The following is a 23153-nucleotide window of genomic DNA, read 5'->3' as shown; positions in this document are numbered from 1 at the left end:
TCTTACCATTCTTTCTTCTGATGACAGCATTCTAAATCGACTCATGCCTTCTTTTATTACTTCTGCTTCATTCAGATCAGGATTATCTGTCAAAATATTTGCTCTGTTCTCTTCTAGCCACATCTGGAATCCTGTCTTTGGTCTGAAACAAGCACACAAAAATTGTCCATTTAAGAAGGTTATAGGAAAACCATATCCTCCCAAAACAACATGTCTAAACAAAACAAAACTGGACTTTTATGTTCTTGAAAGAAAAGCCATATATAGTCAGCAGTTTGCTTTCTCCTGTTGCAGTATGCTCAAAGAACATGCTGACAAGGCAGGACTAAGTCAAGCATTTTTATTAGAACTGTGATATATATGGAGATTAACATTTCAGTTTTAGAATGACAAAGCATAATGGTTCTCTCCCTTTCTGACAGGGTCCCATCAACCTAAAAACAGAGCACATATATTAGCACGTTTCAGCTAATCCTTTTCACAGTTCTCCTTCCCGCTTGTTTTAGAACATTATCTGTAAAGGTTAATGAAAAGAATGCTAGTGCAAATGAATAATGATTAGCTTCATCTTCCTCAGTTAAACAAAGTGTAAATGAAACATGATTATAATAAAGCAAGATTCGTGGTGACTGGGATTGTTAGAAAATACATTTGCTCCAGAGAAACAAGGCAGATTAGAGTCTTAGCTAGGAAGAGACGTGATCCTGAGGTGATAGAAGTTTCTTGTTCGTTTTCTTTTTTAAAAAACACACCAAAATAAAGCTTTTACGCTTTCACGTAAAACCCTTAGCTTTTAGACCTCCTTTGAGATTTGCTGGAGATGTTTAAACTTGAAGTATTTCCTGTACTTGGAACTGGCACAGCAGCATAGTTTCATTTATCATTCAAAGGTCGCTATCAGATGCATAAGTGGGATCAAGGCGCTAATTGTTGCTCAGAGCTCAAAATTACATTTTGCGTTGTTCATTTATTATTCGCTCACACATGTATTTGTCTCAGGCCGATGCACACTTCTGCTTTGAATAACACTGCCATGCACACTGGGAAAGTTTTAACGAACAGAATGCTTTTCTCTGTTCTTTCACTGTGATTGTAATGAGGCAATTTGGAAATCCAACCAATTTTTTTTTAAAGCAGGTTTGTTTGATAATATACATAGTATAAGCAGCAGTTTACTAAACTTCTGCAGTGAATTCACAAACATGACAACTGGTGAGTTAACACTTTAATCCTGATGTTATGCTACTTTGGCCAGTCCAACGTCTTCAGAAACAAAATAGTTTTTGGACATGCTGTTCTACCAAAATTGGGATGTGGCGCTGAGATGCAAGTGTCCACGCACCTTTTGTTTTCAGTGTTCTCCTGTGCAGTGACTTTGACTTCATGGGGCTCATTTCCTGCTTTTTCTTCTCTTTCTTCCACCTTTTTTTCACTAGAGTTAGGTGTACGAGCCTGGAAGAAGGAGGCTGCTAAAGCCTGTAGAAATTGAGGTTAAAAAAAAAAGGTAAGAGCACCTCACTCTCAGACAACATGTACCATATAGCCTAACAAAACCCAAGCCTTTCCTAAAGACATAATAATCACTTGCATTAATATAGCATCTAATCCATCCAATTTCAGCACAGTAGATGTTTAGTTAGCATTATTTAACATAAAAGCACATGATTCAGTGCAGAATGTAATTTCTGAAATATTTTTATTGCTGTTTTATGTGCTTTTATAGTTTCTGCAGTATGCTTAAATGATGCTTTACTCAATCAACAGGATTTCATACTTGATAAAAGCTGGTAAAATTCAATTTATTGTTCTTTGCTCATTGAAACAATATAAAAAGACTAGAAACATTACCTGCTTGGACTTGGGTTTGGGAATCAGAGGCTTTATAACTGGAGGGGTCTGCTTGTTTACAGATCGACTGCCAGACAAAGTAGTTTTCTTTGAGTATTTGCTCATAGTGTCTAGAACATTTGCTGAGGGGACCACTGGGTCCTTTTTGTTAGATGACACCTAGCAAAACAAATAAATAAGACATTTCCTTTACTTTCTGCCATATTCCCCTCCTCTGTCCCTCCAAGATAACTGTCATAGTTACACTGTAAACTTTAGTTATAATAATCTGTTGTGATTTCCAGAACACCACAATCAAAACAGCTGCAAAATTCTTACCTTAAAGGGATTCACTCGTCCTTGGCTGCTTGATGTAATTACAACTATTTAACAGGAAAGAAAAAAGAATGTAAAAATGTGTGTGTGTGTAAATCTGTGAAGCAATGTGCAAATTTTAGATGAGTAGATGAAACAACATCAGCCTCATTTCCAAAGAAAAAGACTAACACTCATTTTGTGTGTTTGAGCCTCTGTTCATTGAAAATTGACGAGGAGAACTACATCAAAGGCATCAACTATTCCACACCAAAGAAGTTACCACTAGGCTTGAAAGTGGTCAGATAAAGAGAAAGACACTTTAATAACCACATGGAGGTTATACTATACATGCTCAGCTATTATTAGTCATCAGCAATGCCACACAGGACCAACAGCTTAAAATACAAATCCACAGGAAGACCCAGTACTTCCTCCACTCCCAAATCCATTTCCACTCCTATTATTCTTGCTAGAGGGTTGGCAGGAGGGAGGAAGCAGCAATAGGTCGCATTCTGCCCCTGCCTGCTCAGACTCAACAGTTCTATGGCAGGGTTACTAACTCCACCTTGTAAGTGCACCCAATAAATATGCCTGTGATTTGTAAAACAAATCAACTGATCATTGTTCTCATTTTTCCACTGGCCCAAAGAATGCTTTCATGACATAGCCAGGCAGACAACTGATCCAGAGTTTGGCACAGCTAAGGCAATCAGCATAGTGTTATGGAACATCATCAGGTAATGAAGACATCAACAGGAATAGGAAACCTCTTAAAAATGTGAAAACAACAATCAGTGCAAGTTACCACTTGACAACACTGTTATGCACCAAATTTTAGTAGTAATGGGAGAATGGAGGATAAAACAGGAGCAAATATCGTGAAGCATGACAAAGTTCTCGTCCTGGAATAAATGGAGATTTACTCACCAGACTTTGGAGTATTCACCTCTGCTGAAGTGACACCTTTGGGGAAAGGATTTGGCCCTTCAGAACAAAGACAGAGGTACATATTTAAGTGCAATAAAATGTAATAGCATAACTTTTTAAAAAATAAAACCCCAGGCAAGCAAATTATAGTAAAGCAATCTATATTTTAAGGCATGATTCTCATTTTCAAATTGTACATACACTTTTACAAAACTGTTATCTTTACCTAGATTTAACTTAACGAGTTGTGTACTTATTCCCTAACCCTTAAACTTAGTCCTTAAAATGTGCCCAGCAAACTACTTGTCTATCAATTCAACTGCAAGATCTGAGCTGAAACCAAAGTAACTGTTTCCCAAGGTGACCCAGTCCATTAGAAATAGTATCAGACAACAGAAAATCTCCCCAAGGGTCCCTCAAAGGGTTACTAAATATGATGCACAAGCAAGCTGCGACAGAGCAGGTGACATACACCAGACTTGTTTCTCTGCAGCAACTGCAGGCACAGGCTGGAATACGCACCCACTCACTCAGGTAGGCACCACTAATCTCCCACAAGGAATTCCAGGCAGTGGGAAGCCCAGAGGCAGGAGTTACTGCATGTCACCCCATTATTCCTGTGCATTTTTTCACATGTCAACACCCAAATAAGACACCAGACCTGTTCTAACTAGGTAGCAGAAAATCTAGTCCCTGCTACAATTGTAGAGTTTCAAAACCCAGTGAAACAAATGGGATTATTTTCTATTTATGTAAATGGCTTCTAAATCAAACCTCCTGTACCTCACTCGTTGCCACTTGACAGGTGGTGTGCCTGTCTTTCCTAAATTCTATGTCAAAAAGAACAAAACAAAAAAACCAGACAGAAAGCCCCATTGTTTGCGTAGTCCTACAGACTGCTGAGTTATCCAAACTACAAATTATCTAGGAATTTTCCAGAATTCCTTATTAAAACTGTGAAAGATGTATCCAGGTAACTTCCAGCCTATTCAGAGAATATATTTTTCTTACTCTGTTTATGCACTTCTGGTGTTTCTTCTACTTCCTCACAGACATCAGTTTCCTCAGCATCTTCCATTTCTTGGTCCTGCTGAACGTTTCTGACCGGCAGCCGACTCCACTCAGTGGCAGAGTTGCTGTAACTAAATGGAAGGAATTCATTAGAAAGGAAGTGGTCACCACATTCAGAAGGAAAACTGGAACAAAGGAGGGCTAACTAACTTACCTAATTTAGGAAACAATAACATTTGGCATTTATTTGCATTATACCTCTGATAAAACTGTGATGATGACTAAAAATAAAATAAAGATTCATTAACCACTTCAGTTCACCCTGAAACACCAAGTGCAGTCGCCTGAAGTGGTACTCATGGAGTTTTAAGAAAGACCACACACGGCTATGAAACTGCCTGAAATTCACACTCAGCTACAAGTACACGTGCTGGCCTTCAAACCTCTTCCATAATCTCCATTTAAACACGTATACCTCCAATATCATAAATAATACCAGATTACTTTTCTACATACATGAATAAATACACAGGTGGTAACACAGATGCATATTTTCAGTCTGAAGCTTAAGAAGTGGGTTTTAATGTTAATCTGATTATTCTCTAAATTCCCAACAGTAGTACGTACATTTCTTGCATTTCTCTCCTAATCTTTGCTGATTACTAAAATCCATACATAAACTAAAGGTTCATTTCTTTCAACCAGATTGTCAGTACTAGATTAATCTGGCACTAAGAACAATACAGTGTTTGTGATGAATTTTAACCCTCAGAGTGGCTGAAGTCTCAGACATGGGATTACAGCTTCCATGCATGATGCAGAAGAAAAAGGCAGAGCATTTAGAAAGGAGTTTTAAATGTGCAGTTTCACACAGAAGAACTGCTGTATCAGACTGCTGGTTAGCAACTATTTTCCTCACAGCTGTACCATCCAGAGGCCAAGAAAGAACATGGCTCTTCTGTATGGTCTGTATTTTAAAAAACTACACACATCTTTTGCCTCATTGTGCTTTACAAAGCAGATGCAGGTCGGAGAGGAAAGGTAGATAGCACAGATAAAAATGCATAGCAAACCTGTAATATTTCTATAGTTTTGAAGAGCTGGGATTAATCAGGAGAGAATAAGACTAAACAGGATATACTGAGATGGGATACTGAAGGAGGGGATGGCTGGAGAAAGACAGAAGGATTTTAAGATAGGTGTGGAATGAAGTGAGGTAAAGAGACTGAGACAAAGAGGAAAAAAATAGGCTGGAGTCCAATAACCAAACCAGCACAAGCTAGGGGAAGGAAAAAAAGAAAAAATTCGAATCAGAGCAACTTGGTATTGAGTCTGCTTTGCCTCTGAAGCTGTTGAACACAGACATACAGCAAGCAAGGAGTGGAGGTATTTGCCTTTGTGTTAGTATTCTGGTACGAATGAGTCCTCACAAGATAAGAACAAGAATGTAATGTACTATTTATACGTAGAGCAACACAAACTGTTACTTCATAACAAATACATTGCAAACTACGGTCCAGAAAAGTGCATCAACTGGACCAAAATGTTAATAGATCAGTAAAAATGTCCCCACGTTTTTAATCACAGAAATTTGTGTTACCCAGCATTCAAGTGCTTTCGGAAATCCTCTTCCTCCTCTTCATCTTCCAGTGCTGCTGTCAACTCACTTGCTTTTTCTACTGCCATTTCACTAAGTCGCTGAGCTAAATTTAGTCTTCGAGAGCGAGACGCGTACTTGATAGCTAAATTCACAACGTTTTGTGTCATGAGGTCAGCAAGTTCCACACAACGAAACTCACGCTCCAGTTTACAAGAAAGCTGAAAGAAAAGAGAGTTACACACTTCACAGTTACACAGCTCTCTCAAGACTCTAGGACCAGAATATTATGGTCTTGGTGGACTGATTGAATAAAGACAAACCACCAACAAGCATAGCAAAGAAAAAGCTCTTTTTTTTTATAATTCTTCCTCCCACCCTTCATACTGATAAGCAATGACAATGTTAACTGCAGTCCACCCCACCTCTTATTGTAGTCTGAACTAGCTGGACTGCCAATCACTAGCCAGACTTCTAACACAAGGAATCACATCCAAATTTACATCAAATGCCATCTACTCAAAATGAAGTCTCAGGGATTCTTTCTATTTTTTTTATTTATTTGTACTTACAGCAAACAGCTTCATTAAAAGTTCTTGCTGTTCTTTCACTGACTGACTTTTAGCATTTTCATCAAGTTCATAGCCATTTTTCGATAAGTAATCCACATGGTTGTGAAATACAACAGAACGCCAGTACTGTTCCTGAAAAAGGGAGAAAGATGCGTGCTGGAGGTCAGAGGGGACAAAACAGCCCACAACTTAATGCCTAACAATTTACAATGCATTTTATCAACTTATTCTTTAATGTTCCTTTCATCTTATAATGAGTGTGAGGGGCAGACAACCCTCTTCAAAAGCCAAAGCCTATTGAGAAAAAAATAGAGCACACCAACAACCATCTGTATAAAAACTGATCCAAACAGTTGCCATACATGTTAAATTCCATTTGTATTATAGGCTTTCAGCAGGACGAGACCTATATGTTCACCAGTATGCTACCAGGACAGATAATTCTAGAACAAGTTGATTATTTTGTCTTATAACTTCTGTCCCGCAGCAAATTGGAAGTATTCCAGGACAACTCAGTAACTGTAGGGGTAATCATTTGTGAGACAGGTAAACAGAAAATACAACTCTTGCTGTTCAGGGAAATACTAGTATGGCTGTTAGACCAGGCTAGCTCTGTCACAAAGTAATTATAAACTTATTCAAATCCCGTTTGTTTTCTTCTGATGTACTGGAATAATCTGCTTCTTTACCCACAGAGAAGTACATATTCCCTCAAGCTAAATTAACAGTTCCTAGCATTCCCCCTTCTATTATTCTGGGGGAGGCTGTGTAGGACATACCCCATCAGATAAAGAACAAAAAGACTTGAACTGAATGAAGGAGAATTCATTTAAAATGATAAAGTGTTTATTACTGAAACTTTTTATCTACACAGCTATCAAAGAGAATAAATTTAAAATAGCATTAAACTGTCTCTAAGGTTGAGGTTAGAATTTTATGTTCATTTTTATTTTGTGCACTGCAGCTGAACCCCACAAGACTGAAATACTTAAACCTATAAAAAAATTGAAGAATAAATACAGATATCCTTCTAGAAGTTCTCTGCCAAGTACATCTTGCTTCAACCAGCCTCTACCTTAAATAAATAAGTCAAGCCTGAAGGCCTATGTTTTCAGAGTGATTGTATGAACTAGAGCACTTAGTACATCTTTCAAAAAAAGACCTTCCAGAAATTTTGTTATGCCTAAAATATTAAAAAAAAGGCACCTTCAAAAGGATCTTGATTTGGATCCCAAAATGTGGTACTTCCTAGAAAACTTATCACTACCCACTAAAAAATAGAAATAGAGAGGGCTAGAAAGACTTCATTGGTCAGAAATAGATTATGTGTAAATATAGCCTTGCATCAGCTTTAACAGCTTTATTTTGTGTTCTTCTAGAAACAGTTGTGAACCAAACCAAACCAGAAAAGCTACACAAAACACTGAACCCAAATATCCTCCTTCGCCACATGTCTTACTCAGAGTTTATACTACCCTCTTTCATAGTAGAGATGATTAATAGGAATCTTGTGTAAACCCTACTATGGGGACACCTGAGACTATCAGCTGTGGACTCAACACCATTCCATACCTCCATCTGTCCCTTTTCTGTTGTAACTTGACAGTAAGGAAGTTTAAAAGACAATATTGCTACAGCAGGCCGTGGGAGCGTCGGAGGGAATCGGGCTCCTTTACAAGGAATGCACCTGGGCAAGGGAAACAAAAACATATGCAATCCTCATCACCTACGGTCACCAGTTGTTCTACATCTAGATCACGTCTCCTAAGAAGCAAGACACTTTAAGAGGATTTGTTCTTTAAAAAGTAGTAATTAAATTACTGACTTAAATATAGCAATATGTAAGATTGCATTATAAAGTGTTATTTTTACATTACAGCCAATAAAAGATTTTAAAACCAGCAAAGCACATGCTGCTGTTGTTCACACCAGAAACTCCACATGCAGCACATAACAGACACAGAACTCTATCTCACACAACACACGATTTAACAGCTATTACAAAATGTAAATGCAATTTAGGAAAATCAGAAACTACTGAATAACTGAAGGCCACTGGAAAAAGAGCAGGCACATCTACTGTTCATTTTGATGAGGGGTTTTGGACTTCATGAGGAGAGTGTGTTCAGACACACACAGAAAAAAAAAAAGAAAGAAAAAAAGAGGGGTGAAACAGATAAGCATATACTAAAAGCATAGGCTTACTGTTTCATTATATTTAAACTAGTACTTTCTGGTAACAATCACTTAAAATATTGATTGAGGAAGAACTGTATCTCCAGCAGCACGAATGCAGCAGTGACAAAAATGTCTGTTTTTATAAGCTGCTGTTTCAGACACTAGGAAGAAAAAAAGAACAGGAAGCATTAGTGCTCTGGCTATCTGTGTTAATTAAGGCATATGGTGTTTCTACAACAACCCTTCCCCCTTCTTATCTTTTATGCTGGTGGCTTTGAATAAAATGTGTTTTGCAACTCAGAAAGCAGCGTGCTCTTTTTTGGAGTAGAAGGAAAAAAACTCATGATGACAGACTCACAGTTGACCATCCCATCAATGTGATGTGTCCTGCACATTTTTGGTGAATTTTCTGAAGGCCAAATCATCTTAATGATTTGGCAGAAGAAACAAGACAGTGAATTGGCATTTACCAGTGATAGCAAATCATTACCTTATTAAAGAAAAACCCAGATGATTACAAAGAATGTCACGTACATTTAAATAAAATGCAGTCTCCCACCAACCTCTACAATTGTGCATGACTAGCAAAGTATGAGAGGCTAAATTTCAGTAAAATACGTGAGCTGATGGATTCTGCCCCAGTAGGAAAAGGACACAGATCACTGAATAAAGAGGACTACAAACAAAGCTTAGCAACTAAAGGTCTAGGATGCTTGTTACAATACAGAGAAACAGTTATTTAGACATCACCACTATCACATTTTATAAAGTAATGGCTAACTCTTAGCTAAATATTTGAGCAATTTTACATACAAAACTATTCTCCATGGCCACAGTTTAAATATTAATATAATAACTGATAGTTCTGATTTATCTGTGCCTAATGATGTAGATTAGTTACAGGATTGGATTCTTCTCAAAGGGACAAAAGGGAAAATGTAGCTAAGAAAAAAAAAAAATAAATAAATAAAACAAACCCATATCCCCAAAAACCATCAACAGCAGAAGCAGATCCCTAAGAGCAACCATAACTTTTTAGATTTCTGTAGCAAAATGCAGTCTTATGAATGTGTCTGCATCAGAGATGTGTGATTTTGTAATAAAGTGCACACACCTGTTAGCCAAGGCAAAAAGCCACAGTTAGTCAGTTACAAATTATAAAACTCTAATGTTTATTCAAAATCAATTTAGTAATGAAACATTCATGCAGAATTAAATTCATGAACTAGATCATTTACTGTGCATATTTACTAGCCACCTGTTTTAGTAAAAGTTGTTTCCAGTTTCTCTTAGTAAGAAGTGCTTTGGAAATTAAAACCAAGACAAACAAAGCATTTCCTTGTGAAATATCTGACCTGAGCTGCTGGGGATTTTCATGGATGCCAACCACCCAATAATGATCAGATTTTCCTTTGCAATGCTCTCGTGTGTTACACACTGGAATCCAAGTATTCCCAAGTCCTCGGTTCAACATCCGCACAATTCCCTCAGAATCCACGTAACAAGGGGTACCTGTTTGTTACAAATGAAAACAATTATTCTGGCAGGCGACTAATTACAACGCAAGTAAATTTGAACTGGTGGATACTGCTGGGAAATGATGGTTTACATATCTCAAATACAACATCCTCTCACCCAAACAGGACAACCTAGCTGGGAAAGACTAGTTTCCTTAGAAAGATGTGCCACCTTCTGACAGTCAACAGTACTGCTGGTCAACTGACAAGTTCAAATTTAAAAACATTTTATGAATAAATCAAATTCATACTACTTGGGTAGATTCCCAAAGAAAATTAGCTATTTTACAATTACTTTTTCTGATTATCATAAAAACTCCTCCCAAGCTGCCAGCTTTTTTTGGAGGGGCTTTTGCCAAGATAGTTGAACACACGTGTGGTGTTCTAAAGCAGTTTATTTCTTTTTGCTGAGCACACACAGAATCACAGAATCAGTCAGGTTGGAAGAGACCTCAGGGATCATCGAGTTCAACCGTTGCCCTCCAGAGATGGTGACTCCACCACCTCCCTGGGCAGCCCCTTCCAATGTCTAATAACCCTAATCGGGAAAACAAGTTCTGATAACATTCAAGTGTATTCTATTCATAGTGGAAACACATTAAAGATTTCTGATAAATACATTGAAGGAACAGGAAAATAGAATTTTGTTTAGCATTGAGGAGATGGGAAAAAAAGTCTAAGTCCCAAGATCACCGTTACTATAAGGGCATTAATTAGCCAAACTCTCCTCCAAAATTCCCCCAATACTGTCAAGATTTCTCAATGTCACTCGTGCAGGTATTTCATACCTTCTGCAGAGAATCCAACCCATACCAAATAGGATTTCTTTGTAAGAGAAAGAGGGTCTCCATGCAAAATTTGTTTTTTCTTTTTTCCTAGCTCCATCAGCTGTACTCCGAGGCACTGGTCGCCATCAAACCCAGTACCTAGAAAGAAGTTGTTCAATGACTATGTTAGAAAACAAAAGAATTGTCTTGTCTCTAAATTTAAAGTTTTGAATCAAAAACTAATTCTAATGCAGGGTTACCCATGAATACCACTGTCAGACAAACAGCTATTTGTCAGTTTGGACATACAAAGCATGCATAACAACTACTTCCTTAATTTCCTACAATAATTCATTCTGGCATATCTGAAACCCAAGTTTAATACATTAATGTCACTGTTATAAAGTTCTCCCCTTCTCCACAGGTTGATCTAGACATCCCAATATAAAATGTAGGCTTTGCTGTCAGATGTGAAAGATCCATGGGCTGTGACTGCAAAAGCATCATCAAGAAGAAAAGAAGAAGGAGGATAAATAAAATACTTCTGGTGATAACATACAAATTAACCTGTGTTTGAAGCCAGTAACAGACAAGGATTGAAAATATAACCCCAGTTCAAAAGAGACAGAAGTGAGAAAACTACCTCTGTGATAAATAATCATCAACTGCTCTCCATGTCCTGCCATAGACACCACGGGTCCTGGGAGACTGAAGATCTCTTTCTGAACTCCCCCAACTGCAAACACACGAACTAGCAGGGCACTAGTGGCACAAGCAGCCCAGCCTTGACCTAGACAGATAGCCTCAATGTCTTCATCCTTTGGCATATCTACTGTCCACTCCTTGTTTGCATCCCATGAGCTAAAATGAATGCAGTGGAGCTTGCTAAAGCAGAGACAAAGAACAATAGTGAAATATCTTAACATGAAGAAAAAGACAATATCTGCAAATATACCAATATATTATGTTTTTATCAGAGACCTGGAATCTGTGATGGTCATAGAAAGGAACTACAAATTACAAGTGGTCATTTGCAAAGGTGTTGTTCTCATTACTCAAGAACTGAAGAGCCAGCTCGACCTCCAGCACTGCAGATTTAGAGCCTCTAAAGCCTGAACCAGAGACAGTTTAGCAGTCTGAGGGGGGATTTCTTAGTTGGAAACAGGTAAGCATCCTGCTTAATTAACATTAATAAGAACTGAGGGTGCTCAGTACCCCTGAATATCAGCCCTCAAGTCTGTCATATTATGCTATCTTTCAAAAGGAAAAAAAAATAGGAACTTCAGTTCTGCCATCTTAATAATTGCAAACTGCCCATGACCAGTTCACAGACACTGCAGCTTTTGACAGATTGCCCACTTCCATTAAGAAAAAAAACCATGAATTTTCAGAGTCAGACAACCAATACATAAAAATAATACTTTTAAAGGTAAAGGGTGCTTTTCAACTTATCACAATGCTGTATGTGTGAAAAGAAGAAGAAAGTTCTTTCTTCAAGATACTGCCACACATTGTTCTTCAATGCAAGAATATAGTCTAGCTGGCCCAGCTGCTTAAATTTTCTATGGTTTTCATAAACTTGTGTTCCTCACACTTATAATTCTTTGGGTATCTCCAAACAGGTCTAGTTAGCAACCGTGTGAAAACAAACAGCATAGCCCTTTATGATCTGTCTTTGATCTGAGCAGACTGAAAAACTATTGTTCATGTTTACAATTTCCTTTGAGCTAGCAATGCATGAAGCTTCCAGTATACTTATATTTGAAAAAGGGATTAAAAAAAAATCCTCAGGAAACAAAATACATCTTTCAATATTCTTGAAGTCTTCAAGTGGGTGGGTGTGAAAATCCTCCTCGAAAGTGGTCCCATAAATAAAAAGCACAATCAAAAGCCAAAAAATCTCAAAAAGTGATAGAAGCTGAAACTAAAAGCTGAAATACTTGAAACAAGTCAAGTGTAATTCCATACTATGGGTTTTGCCGAGCAAGGCCATGACTTACCTTGCAAGTTCCTCTGTACTCTCACAGGCTAGTAAAACAGCTTCAGTAGAGAGGTCAGCCATCGTGTGATTCAGAGAGTTTGGCAGGTGTGTTGCATGATGTATGGAGGTATCATGAAATTCTATATCTATAGCATTGTCTTGCTCATCATTGTAACAGCGAATGATACCAACAGAATTCCATACCTATTAAAAAGAACCCCCCCAAACAAAAACCCCAACAAATCAAGCATACTGCCCTATACAAGCATACAGCCTGCTATAACTTTCTCATCTGAAACAACAGTAGGCTGGAGGAAGCCTGAAGACTTGTGTAGTCAAGACTTGTAGTTGCTAAAATAGCTGAATTAGGTAGAAACTAGTTTCATCCTCATTGCTTAGTCATCTTTCTCCTTACAAAATTAAGGGTGAAGAACTTGCAGTTATAAAGAAATAGTGTATGATTCACATACAAGTCTTAAAAGCACAAAAATATCCACAAGTTCTGGCTAAAAAAGAATTTTAAAGAAGATTTGCTAGAATTCCATAGCACACGTTCAAACTGTGTAGCTTGCTTTTGTCTTAAAGTCAAGTATTTATTTCTGCATCAAAAGCAACTGAAATGTAAAGCATAACATTGTGCAGTCTTTGCATTAACGCAAAGCTACTTTCCATTATTTAGCTTCACACTGTGAAGTATTAAAAAAACCTAAAAATCTTGGGAAAGTTTAGATTAAGACACAGCAAGAACCGGACAACATTAACAAAGCAACTAGATCTACGTAACCACACAGCAGCGAGATTTACCATGAAACGATGCATGAGATGTGCAGGAGTGGAGCCAGACTGGAATGGCTTTTGCTTGGGGGTTGGCATTGGCCCATCATAGAAAGGCTGTTGTGTAGATGGCGGTGGCAAAGCTGGAAAGCCACCAGTCTGATCATCATCATCATCCTCCTTTTCAAGAAGAGTTGAACTAGCTTTTATCATCCCAATATCTAGAAGTTTAAAGAAAAAATAAATTACATCTTAGACATGTTATTATGACAGAATATAGGTAAGAAAAGTTAAAACAGTCAAAAGTTCTCTAGAAAAATAAGGCAGAATATATCTGAGTAGAAGATGCTAAGAGATTGTCCCAATAACAGCACTAAAGAGTTCTGGAAAATCAGCTCATTCTGTACCTAGTGAGTTATCATCATCATCAGTTATTGCCCGTCTCAGGCGGCCTGAAGTTGGCATAAGGTCATCATCATCACCGTCATCTTCATTAGCTCCAGCCTTTGGGGAAGACTGTGGTTCGATCACATCTCCATTTAAATAGTCGTCGTCTTCTCCATCAAAGAGATCATTGTAGTCTTTTGTCACTGCACTGGCAACCTAAAACCAGGTTAATAATGATCATAAAACTTCTTTTGGACATGGAGTTCAAGACATGAATTAACCCACAAGATGGACCTTTCAACACACAATACAGAACATTCAATATCATTTGGTAACCTAAATAATCACGTTAATTTAAGAAATAATTGGTACTGATCACCTTGTCATTTGGTTTCTTTCCATCGCCGATATTTTCCAACAAGCCCAGATTTCCTTCTGTATCTGTATAAGCAATTTGCCTGTATTTGGGGTGCCATGCCAGTCCACAAATTGAGTAATTTTTCTCATGCTTCATCCTAAAAAGGATATAAAAATAATGGATTTTTAGTAAGATTCTGAGGGCAGAAACATCCACGAGAATTATTGTAAAAAGGTGGTAATATTTACTAGTATCAGAAAGTGATGTTACACATAATAACTAACAGGTTACCTTTAGCATAAACAGCTACTATAAAAAAAAATACAGCAGGTCTTCCTTTTCTACGGAGGAAAACATTTAAGCTTTAAAAATCAAACAGAATCATACTCTTAAAACAACAGCTTCCCGATACATGTAGAAAAGACAAAGTAATTCCCCAGCAGTCATACATTCCAGAATCATCCAGTTATAAAAAGAACGTTCAGCTGTTTCTCTTGTACCAAACTGATGAGTTAATCCTCTATCTTTTAAACCCTTTATTCTCACAAAAAATCCTCCCATTAATTATTTACACAATCTGTCTTTAATTCATAACATAGGCGTTACAGTAACAATCATGCTTCTTACCCAAAATATTCAGACAGATAAATCATCCCTTCTCTACCTCACTTAATCATACCTTTTTGTCTTTTCTTTTTTGGAAGAGAGATGCTTTAACTAACCAAGATAAAGTGCAATTTGTCAGTTTGTCCTTTTTTGCCTACAAGTGAGGACTGATGTATCTCTTTCCCTCTCCCTTTAGAAAATACATCTTACTGCCAATGATCTTGGGGTTTGCGATGTGAGGAAAATTTGTTTCCATCAAAACCATCCTTTCATCAACTACTAGATTAAAAAGTAATAAAAGATATTTGCACATAGAAAAATCACAGAATCAATCAGGTTGGAAGAGACCTCTGGGATCATCAAGTCCAACCATTGCCCTGACACCACCCTGTCAACTAGATCATGGCACTAAGTGCCATGTCCAGGCTTTTCTTAAACACCTCCAGAGATGGTGACTCCACCACTTCCCTGGGCAGCCCCTTCCAATGGCTAATGACCCTTGCTGAGAAGAAATGCTTCCTAATGTCTAACCTGAACCTCCCCTGGCGAAGCTTGAGGCTATGTCCTCTTGTCCTATCACTAGTTGCCTGGGAGAAGAAGCTGACTCCCACTTCACTACGCTCACAAGTGAGGAACACTGCCCCATCCCCACACCCTCACAGTTTGCTTCCAGTATCCAAGATACACGTCACCTCTGGCCTCTCTGCAGCAGACTCCAGTTTGCAGCATAAATGTACCCCGCTAAAGCTGATGGCCAGAGGGACTCACATCAGTGAGTCACATCATCTAGACTGAGCAGGTGCCTGGCCTCCCAGCATCACCCAGATCTGACACAGCTCTTTTGACCTGTGTGCTTTGGCTCCCTCTCTGTGGATTTGCTCCCAGCCCCACCACCAGCTGGGAGACCATCTATGAGGCCAGGTAAATGGTATACTTCAGTCTGAGCCCTCATACGCTGTCTCCTGGAGTGCTTGCTTTCAGTGGAACTTCAGCAGAGAACTTACAGATTTGCCCTGTAAATCTTATTGAGGCTTTTCAAGAGGTAGAGTTCTACATTTGCACAAATAAGTTTTACAGAAAAAACAAAATTCTATTTCAAGAAAAAACATGTACTTAGGGATTTATGGAACAACCCTGAATACCTCTCTATGCACTCCGGGGTTTCCATATTCCACACCACTATACTCCCATCCACGCTTCCAGCTGCCAGATACTGCCCACAAGGAGACCAGGCCACAACATTCAAGGGCTAAGGAAAAATAGAAAACAATTATTACCAACGCACACACAGCATTCATATTCTGGAGCTTAAAACAGACAGGCATTCTGGAACAAAATAATAATAATAATAATAATAATAATAATAATAATAATAATCATCTTTAGCAAACCACATCCAGCCTCCTGCACTAGAGCTGGCTTTAGGTAGTTCCCTGCAAGAACCATTCTTTAATGATAGCACACTTATTTTTCTTCTAGAATATCCATATTTTGTCATTAAACGCTGCCATGAGGTTGAACAAAACCTGATTCTAGACATGTAGACAGAAGCATAGTATATTTTGCGAACTCAACACTAAACACAGCTTTATTTGTTTTGAACTTAACACCGTTCCATAAATTAAAATCCAAGACTGTGTGTTCTGTATCCTAATAAAACTAGGAAAGTGGTCCTCTTTAACCCAAAGGTTTCCAAGTATATAACAAGGTCAAAAGATGGCACAGTTAGGGCTACTATGTAGCTAAATTTCAGCTTAATACAATATAAAGTGAACAACTGATATCTCTGTTCTGTACAGAAAGAATACTCTTGACACTTTCCCTAAAAAGCTACGTATTTAGAGCAATTTGTGAAAACAGATGTTCTTCAGCTGCAGTTGGTGACTCACCAGTAGACCTTAGACTATAAATGACAGGGGAACCAGAGCCACATAAAGACATGTTTGACACTCATCAAGTGTCTCTTGCCTTGTTTTCCAACATAAAGCAAGAGGATCAGAAATGAAATAGAAAATGTGAGCAATCGTTACCAAATTGGGGGGCGGGGGGGGCAGCAGGGAGATGCTGTACAGAAGATAATTTCTAGGAGAATTAACATTGAAATTATGGAAGATTCAGCAAGCACCTGGTTTATGTACCGACCTGTGTAATGAATGTATCCGACAGATCAAACTGACTATCCCAGGTTTCTCTTCTGTATAGTTTAACAACTTTGTCCACAGGAATTGCCAGTAGCTGTTCAAAGGAAACAAGAATCAGACAATTTAGAACAAGCTACCTTTCAAACAGAACATTCACATAGCATAGCTCCTTCACTCAGAAGCATTACAGTTGTGACTGCCTCAGTCTTTAACAGTTCTCTAATATCCTAGCAATGCCAACTGAGAAAGTAAAGAAAGCTGAAGTAACTTGAATTACAAGGTTCTTTAATGCTTTCCACATGCAACATAGCAAAGCATGCCTGTTTTTATTTTAATCTTCATTTCTTTCTTGCAGAAAACAGTAGATAATGACAGCTGCACCATAAGGTTAGAAGTTCTTATTTGTGAAACAGCTAATACACACATATAATTAGTTTTCAATGCTCTGAGCACAAGGCTTACATTCTCCTTTTCCCTCCCTCCCCAAACCTCTTTTGATCAGGTTACAATTTCTCAATAAATCTTATTTGAATAGCTGATTCCTGAAATAGCTCATTTCATCTTTCACGAAACTACATAAATGTTACTGCCTATTTTTTTAGGATTTGGGTTTTTTAAAAACTTCTAACAGTTTGCTTTGTAAGAAAAGCAAAACAACTACTTACACTTCAAATATGTGTGTGTGTGAAGAATTAGCCTAAAAATTAAAAGTATTTGTTTTTATGCAATATGGATACTGCAGGTGACATCGCCTCTTCCACAGAGAAGTTACACTTATCGCTGTCATAGCAGCCAGGTATTTTGAAGAGCGGACACGGGTAGACAGCCACAAAGGCTACGTTGGAGAAACAAGATTATTCAGGTAAGAACTGTGAGAGGACACTGGGAAATACTATTTAGATCCAGTATACTGGAATGTCAATAAAGGATGAATAGATTCTGCCACACTATTATCACAGGCAAGAACAGAAGCCACAAAATAATTTTTCCAATGGCCAGCCTCCTCTCAGTTCCCTGTCCTTTCCTTCAAGCACGGCGGGCCATGCCTCATTTCATACAGGTTCACATTTATCTGCTCCTTCCTCCTCTCCCCTTTGCATTATCAGAGGCTGCAGAGGTGTTCTAGGTTACGTGCTACAGAGACATCTCTACAGCTATGCTAACTCCTCAACCCATTTTGATCAGTGATCCATACCAAGTACTATTGCAGCAGTACACACACGATGCACGAGACCTGTAGTACGTACTATTATCAGCACCACCTTTAGTCACAACAGAATCACCTTCATTCTTCAGGTGAAAAGAAATGGAACAACTTACTAAGGAAATATTTACAGAGCAAGATTACTGATAGGGCAAAAATTACTTCAAGTAGAAAAAGATCGAACTCCTTTGATGATCTGTTGTGAGCAATTTGATTATTTCCCTTGTGTACAATGTTCCTTCCTACTCAGCCTAACATGACTGTTTAAGGTTGTTTTGGGCTGACAGCTGGACTACTGCCAAACACAGTCTGGGACTTAAACAAATAACCACTTCCAGGTTTTTATTTTTCCTAAAAGTGAACTTCACCCCAAATATTTTCCTTAGTCCCAGGAGTTGCAATTTGGGCTGTCCCAGATTGAATTCTACTGTTGGGACTCCCAAAAAGAAAAGAAGGATTAAGATGTAGCTAAAACAGTGTCACTTACCTTCCCACTGCCAGGTTGCCAGCCAAGCCTGCATATTGATTTAGCATTTATCACATCATTACATTTCTGCAGCAGCGGCCAGCTTGTCACGCATGTCTGAAAACAAAATATTAAAAAATTAGTTTTCTACCTCTGTGAAAATCTACTGTATAGTACAAATTCTTAAAGGAAAAGTGTGGAAAAAATGAAAAGGAAAAAAGATATGCCATTTTTGGAAGTGAAATAATCCCTTTCATCCAAATACAATGGTACATACTACCTTTAAAAGAAAAAAAACTGAAAAAATAATCTTGCCAATATACACCTGAAAAGATTTTAATGACAATACAACTGCTTGTAACAGAAATAAAATCACAGAACAAGCGTTTTTAATTGAGTACAGAACAAATGAGCTCACATATTTTTAGGTTACAGAGAAATCTGGCCAAATGCATTTGTCAAACCCAGATCAACCGCAGCAAGGTGACACACATCAGCCTGAAATCTCACCACAGTAGTATAAAGAATGAATGGCTATATTCTCAAATTATAGCACAGACATACATTATACTGCCCACAATCCCAGGACACTGTAGTGTAATTGCCCCAAAAGGCACCCACTGTCAGTACTCGAACAGGAGAGTTTCACATTAGAAGTATGCTTTTGTTTTAAAAAATAGCAATCCACAAGTGTGGGGGTACATTTTCAACTGCACTTACAGGAATCATTCCATATGTATTCTTATGCCAGTCAATGGCATTTAGCAAAAACAATCCCACATACGTATGCAGAATTGCCTCATTAAAGTGTTCACCTGAAACCCTCTTTTCAGTTCTTTAGAGGTTCCAAGAGCAGAGACTAAATCTGAATCTGTCACTAAATCTGATCTCTTACAGGCCTTGAAATATTTCAGCCAACTATTGCCAAGCTAAGCCCAAAGACTGTATTTCTAATAAATTATGTTCTTCGACCTTGTGATTTATACCCTTCTTCTGAGAAATTGTTGTAAAGTTTGTAACAAACAAAGATGGAATAGCAAGGCCCTTGTCAATAGCCTTAAACTCATTCAAATCTAAAAGGTTGAAATGCACTGAGGTGAACCTCGAGTCCTTAGAAAATGAAGTGTGTGAGCCATAGGCAAGAGCAGGAGTGACCGAAGCAACACTGTGTCCAAAGTCCCCTATCAAATAAAAATGTTACCATCACAGGCATCATCTCAGTGATCCTGGCATGTGAGATCCATCTCTCTTCCTAATCTCAGGTCAAAGTAATTGTGCTCCTAAAGAGACTAACCAATCAGATCACTTACAGAAGATACTGTGTAGCATCTCAGAACATTATTCCACCTTCACCAGTCAGTCTACAATCCTGAAAATCATTCATAGAATCATAGGAAGCTTGGTAAAAATAAATAAAAACAAAATATACCTAGACAGTTGTTTATTATAATAAAAATCCTTCTTTAACTCTGAAAGCAATGAGCTGAAATTCAGAAATAAGGAATCTGATGTCAGTTGCTATCTTTACACAGAAGCGTTATTTCTGAACGTGCTGAGGACAAAACACACAACGTCGGCCAATGAAGAAAGATGAACGGAAGAAATCAGGGATTCCACAGATAGGAAGAAAAATCCACAGCTACCCAGGCAACATTTCATAATCAGGCTTTGGAATTTCTCCCAGAAGCAGATAAAGCCAGGTTGGATGAGGCTTTGAGCAACCTGGTCTAGTGGAAGGTGTCCTGGTCTAGTGGAAGATGTCCCTGCCCGTGGCAGGGGGGTTGGAACTAGGTGATCTTTAAGGTCCCTTCCAACCCAAATCATCCTGTGATTCTATGATTCTATAAAAGTATTCTGTAAAGTGTAGTTAGATTTCTTCCCCCAAAAGAAAACCCTATTCCAGCAGGGTTATTTCAGTCCAGCTCTTCTCACTGTCTGCGAAATCCTGGATTTCTTACAAAACACTTAACTTTGACAGGCAGGCCTTTTACCTGGTCTGCGATCTTCCATACTCTGACAGAACCATCACAGCTCGCCGATGCCTATGTAAGAGATTTTTGTAAATGAATTAATACTTAAAGACATAGAGAAATTAATGCTACAAAATTGAAAAAAAAAACTGTAACCAATGCTGCAGACATATAATATATAGGCAGTTTTAAAAAGAAAGCCTCCCTGTTTAAAACATTTTAAGACTTAAAACTTTCTAATACTGTCATCTTGATAATTGTACTCGACTCCAAGCTAGTGTAATTACAAACCCTCGTACTTCAAGTGAGTTGCTTATTCACAAAAGAGGCTCAAAATTAATACTACATTTCTTTAGTGAGCCATCTTTTCCCCTCTGAAACCAGATCAGCATTAGATTCCTGAAGAACTTAGACCATAATTGAGTTGTAAAGCAAAGAGTGAGTTCTCCTGGGAGGCAAGAAGTTGTGACACACTCCATCATCAGTAAGGGCAGCTGAAATGAAGCAGTCTCATGTGCCCACTCACTGCTTTTTTGGAAAAATATGTATTTATTTTCTTTCCTAAGGAAAAGGAGATTCAAAGCAGAAAGTAAACAAGAAAGTGCTTTTACCAGGTAAACATCCCTGGGGTCAAAAGACAGGCTTAAAACAGGAGCATCGTGTCCTCGGAATGTTTTCTGCTTGCTGCTATCAGTCACCTCCACAACTTTGACCATAAAGTCACTGTAGATCACAACAGCACAGACATAAAGTATTAACATTGGTATTAACAATGTTAAACTATGTGTTTATGGCAATAAAAATTGGGCACTATCTTTTGGGGAAGTTATGGCTCTCAACACTGTATGATCTAAGGGAAAATGAGAATCTTGAGGCTTACAATAGGAGCAAGGCCAGACTATTTTTATCAGAAAATAATTTTTGTTCATGTCAAAGTTCATAAAATATGGCTGCTCTTTGACAAGGATATTATGCACACACAGACCATTCACCTGTTTAATATAATATTTTCTATGACCTAATGAAAACCTCTGCTTAGATACCAGAGACCTGACTTAAGATCTGCTGAACAGGACCAATATTTATTACTATAATTACTTGGTCATGTGGTTTTTTAAAAAAATAGAGCAAGTAGTTTATTTTGTGACGTTTTGAATAGGATTTTTAAGACCATGTAGTGTATCAGATACATTAACAGATTTTTTACAACTTTATTCCCTCCTCCAACATTACAGACACGACTGCAGTTTAACTCCAAGTATCAATGCTAACTTGTAAGCCAAAGAGCTCCTGTGACAATCTTTCAGAGAGAAATTTAATTTTAGGACCTAATTCTATAGGGTTAACCATTACTTTAACTATATTCAGAAATAGAGCCTCAGTCTTGTCAACTATCTAATACCAACCACACAGTCATAAAAGGAAGCCTATAAGCTATATTGCGAGACAACTAAAATTATGTTAGCACTCTTAAACAATGCAAGACAACTTTAAAGAGAAAAAAAAAACAGGCAATAGGATATTTTTTGTTTAAGAAGCCACACAACTATTTTTCAAATAGTTCATGTGAACTTTGGCAGCCAGTTGGATGTTAAACTTATGTAAAACTGAAGTTCGCAAACTTCACGTAAAAATGGATAAATCTGGGACAACTAAAAGGAATTCTTCTTAGCTGCATTCCCTCATTTCACAGCTGTCACCTTCTCCTTCAGTATGTTACAGAAGACCTCATCAAGGGGTGGCCTCAGTCTTAGGAGCTCTTTTTCCTAATGTAAGAGCCCTGGCCAGGCTGCAGAAGTCCTGGGTTTTTGTAAAAGTTTTAGAAACAGAAGGAGTTCGCCATCTGCCTAATCTCTCTAATCAAAGTCAGATCCTGGGGCAAAGCTGTTCCCTCAGAAACAAGCACTGGTAAGGGGCCCAAACTCATGATCCCTGTCAGATTTAGAGATTAGAGTGGTCACTGCCCCCAGCTGCCCAGCCTCCCAGCGCTGGTGGAGCTGGTGTGTCTGCTCTGCGGCTGCCAGGGTTCACAGTCCAGCATATTCATCCAAATTGCTTTCTAGTTCACTTCACACATAGAGGAGCCAGGGAGCAGATGCAACACTCTGCCACCTCTACTGTGGAGGACAAATTCCAGTAGAGAGGCAAGCACACAGCCTGTGTTAGCTACAGCTGCCGAAAGAGTTCACCAAATCCAATAAAGAATCACCTGAGCCTTATATAAATGAAAAAAAAAAAAAAAACACTGCCTTGCTTGCTATTTTGCCATCTCTGTTAATGGAATAGAGTACACTACGTGAAAGCAAACATGCTGCCCTAAGAAATTAACTAAACTACTCATTTCATTCCCCTAAAGCAAGTCTTGCAACTGTCATGTTATCGTTTGGCAGAATGGTGATGATACTTACATCAGAGAATGACTCAAAGCTCTCGCACAAATTAGAACCCATCTAACTTTTTCATGTGTATATACATCTGCAGCACCACGATCCTGAACATTATCTTTAGCACATAGTAACAAAATCCTTGATGCTGCAATGAGATCCGTATGG

General features: G+C 38.2%; 1 protein-coding gene across 2 annotated transcripts in view; it reads right to left on the bottom strand.

Annotated features, from left to right (window-relative positions):
• WDHD1 (WD repeat and HMG-box DNA binding protein 1) overlaps positions 1-23153 on the bottom strand; it is a 31202-nt gene that overhangs the window by 2281 nt on the left and 5768 nt on the right. For both annotated transcript variants that reach the window (XM_068398466.1, XM_068398465.1), the window contains exons 5-25: positions 21213-21324; positions 20623-20673; positions 18653-18748; positions 16963-17055; positions 15963-16069; positions 14236-14371; positions 13877-14072; positions 13500-13690; positions 12715-12899; positions 11358-11599; positions 10736-10873; positions 9786-9942; positions 7825-7939; positions 6253-6384; positions 5684-5901; positions 4084-4214; positions 3073-3129; positions 2167-2210; positions 1849-2007; positions 1343-1476; positions 7-142 (exon numbers count right to left, since the gene is read on the bottom strand). In XM_068398466.1, the coding sequence (XP_068254567.1) occupies positions 7-142; positions 1343-1476; positions 1849-2007; positions 2167-2210; positions 3073-3129; positions 4084-4214; positions 5684-5901; positions 6253-6384; positions 7825-7939; positions 9786-9942; positions 10736-10873; positions 11358-11599; positions 12715-12899; positions 13500-13690; positions 13877-14072; positions 14236-14371; positions 15963-16069; positions 16963-17055; positions 18653-18748; positions 20623-20673; positions 21213-21324 (2830 nt within the window). The remainder of the gene's footprint in view (positions 1-6; positions 143-1342; positions 1477-1848; positions 2008-2166; positions 2211-3072; positions 3130-4083; positions 4215-5683; positions 5902-6252; positions 6385-7824; positions 7940-9785; positions 9943-10735; positions 10874-11357; positions 11600-12714; positions 12900-13499; positions 13691-13876; positions 14073-14235; positions 14372-15962; positions 16070-16962; positions 17056-18652; positions 18749-20622; positions 20674-21212; positions 21325-23153) is intronic.

This window comes from Nyctibius grandis, chromosome 4 (assembly GCF_013368605.1).
Source record: "Nyctibius grandis isolate bNycGra1 chromosome 4, bNycGra1.pri, whole genome shotgun sequence".
In the NCBI taxonomy this organism is placed as follows: Eukaryota; Metazoa; Chordata; class Aves; order Nyctibiiformes; family Nyctibiidae; genus Nyctibius; species Nyctibius grandis.
Note: the sequence above shows the minus strand (reverse complement) of the source record. Positions and strands in the feature narration are given on the sequence as shown.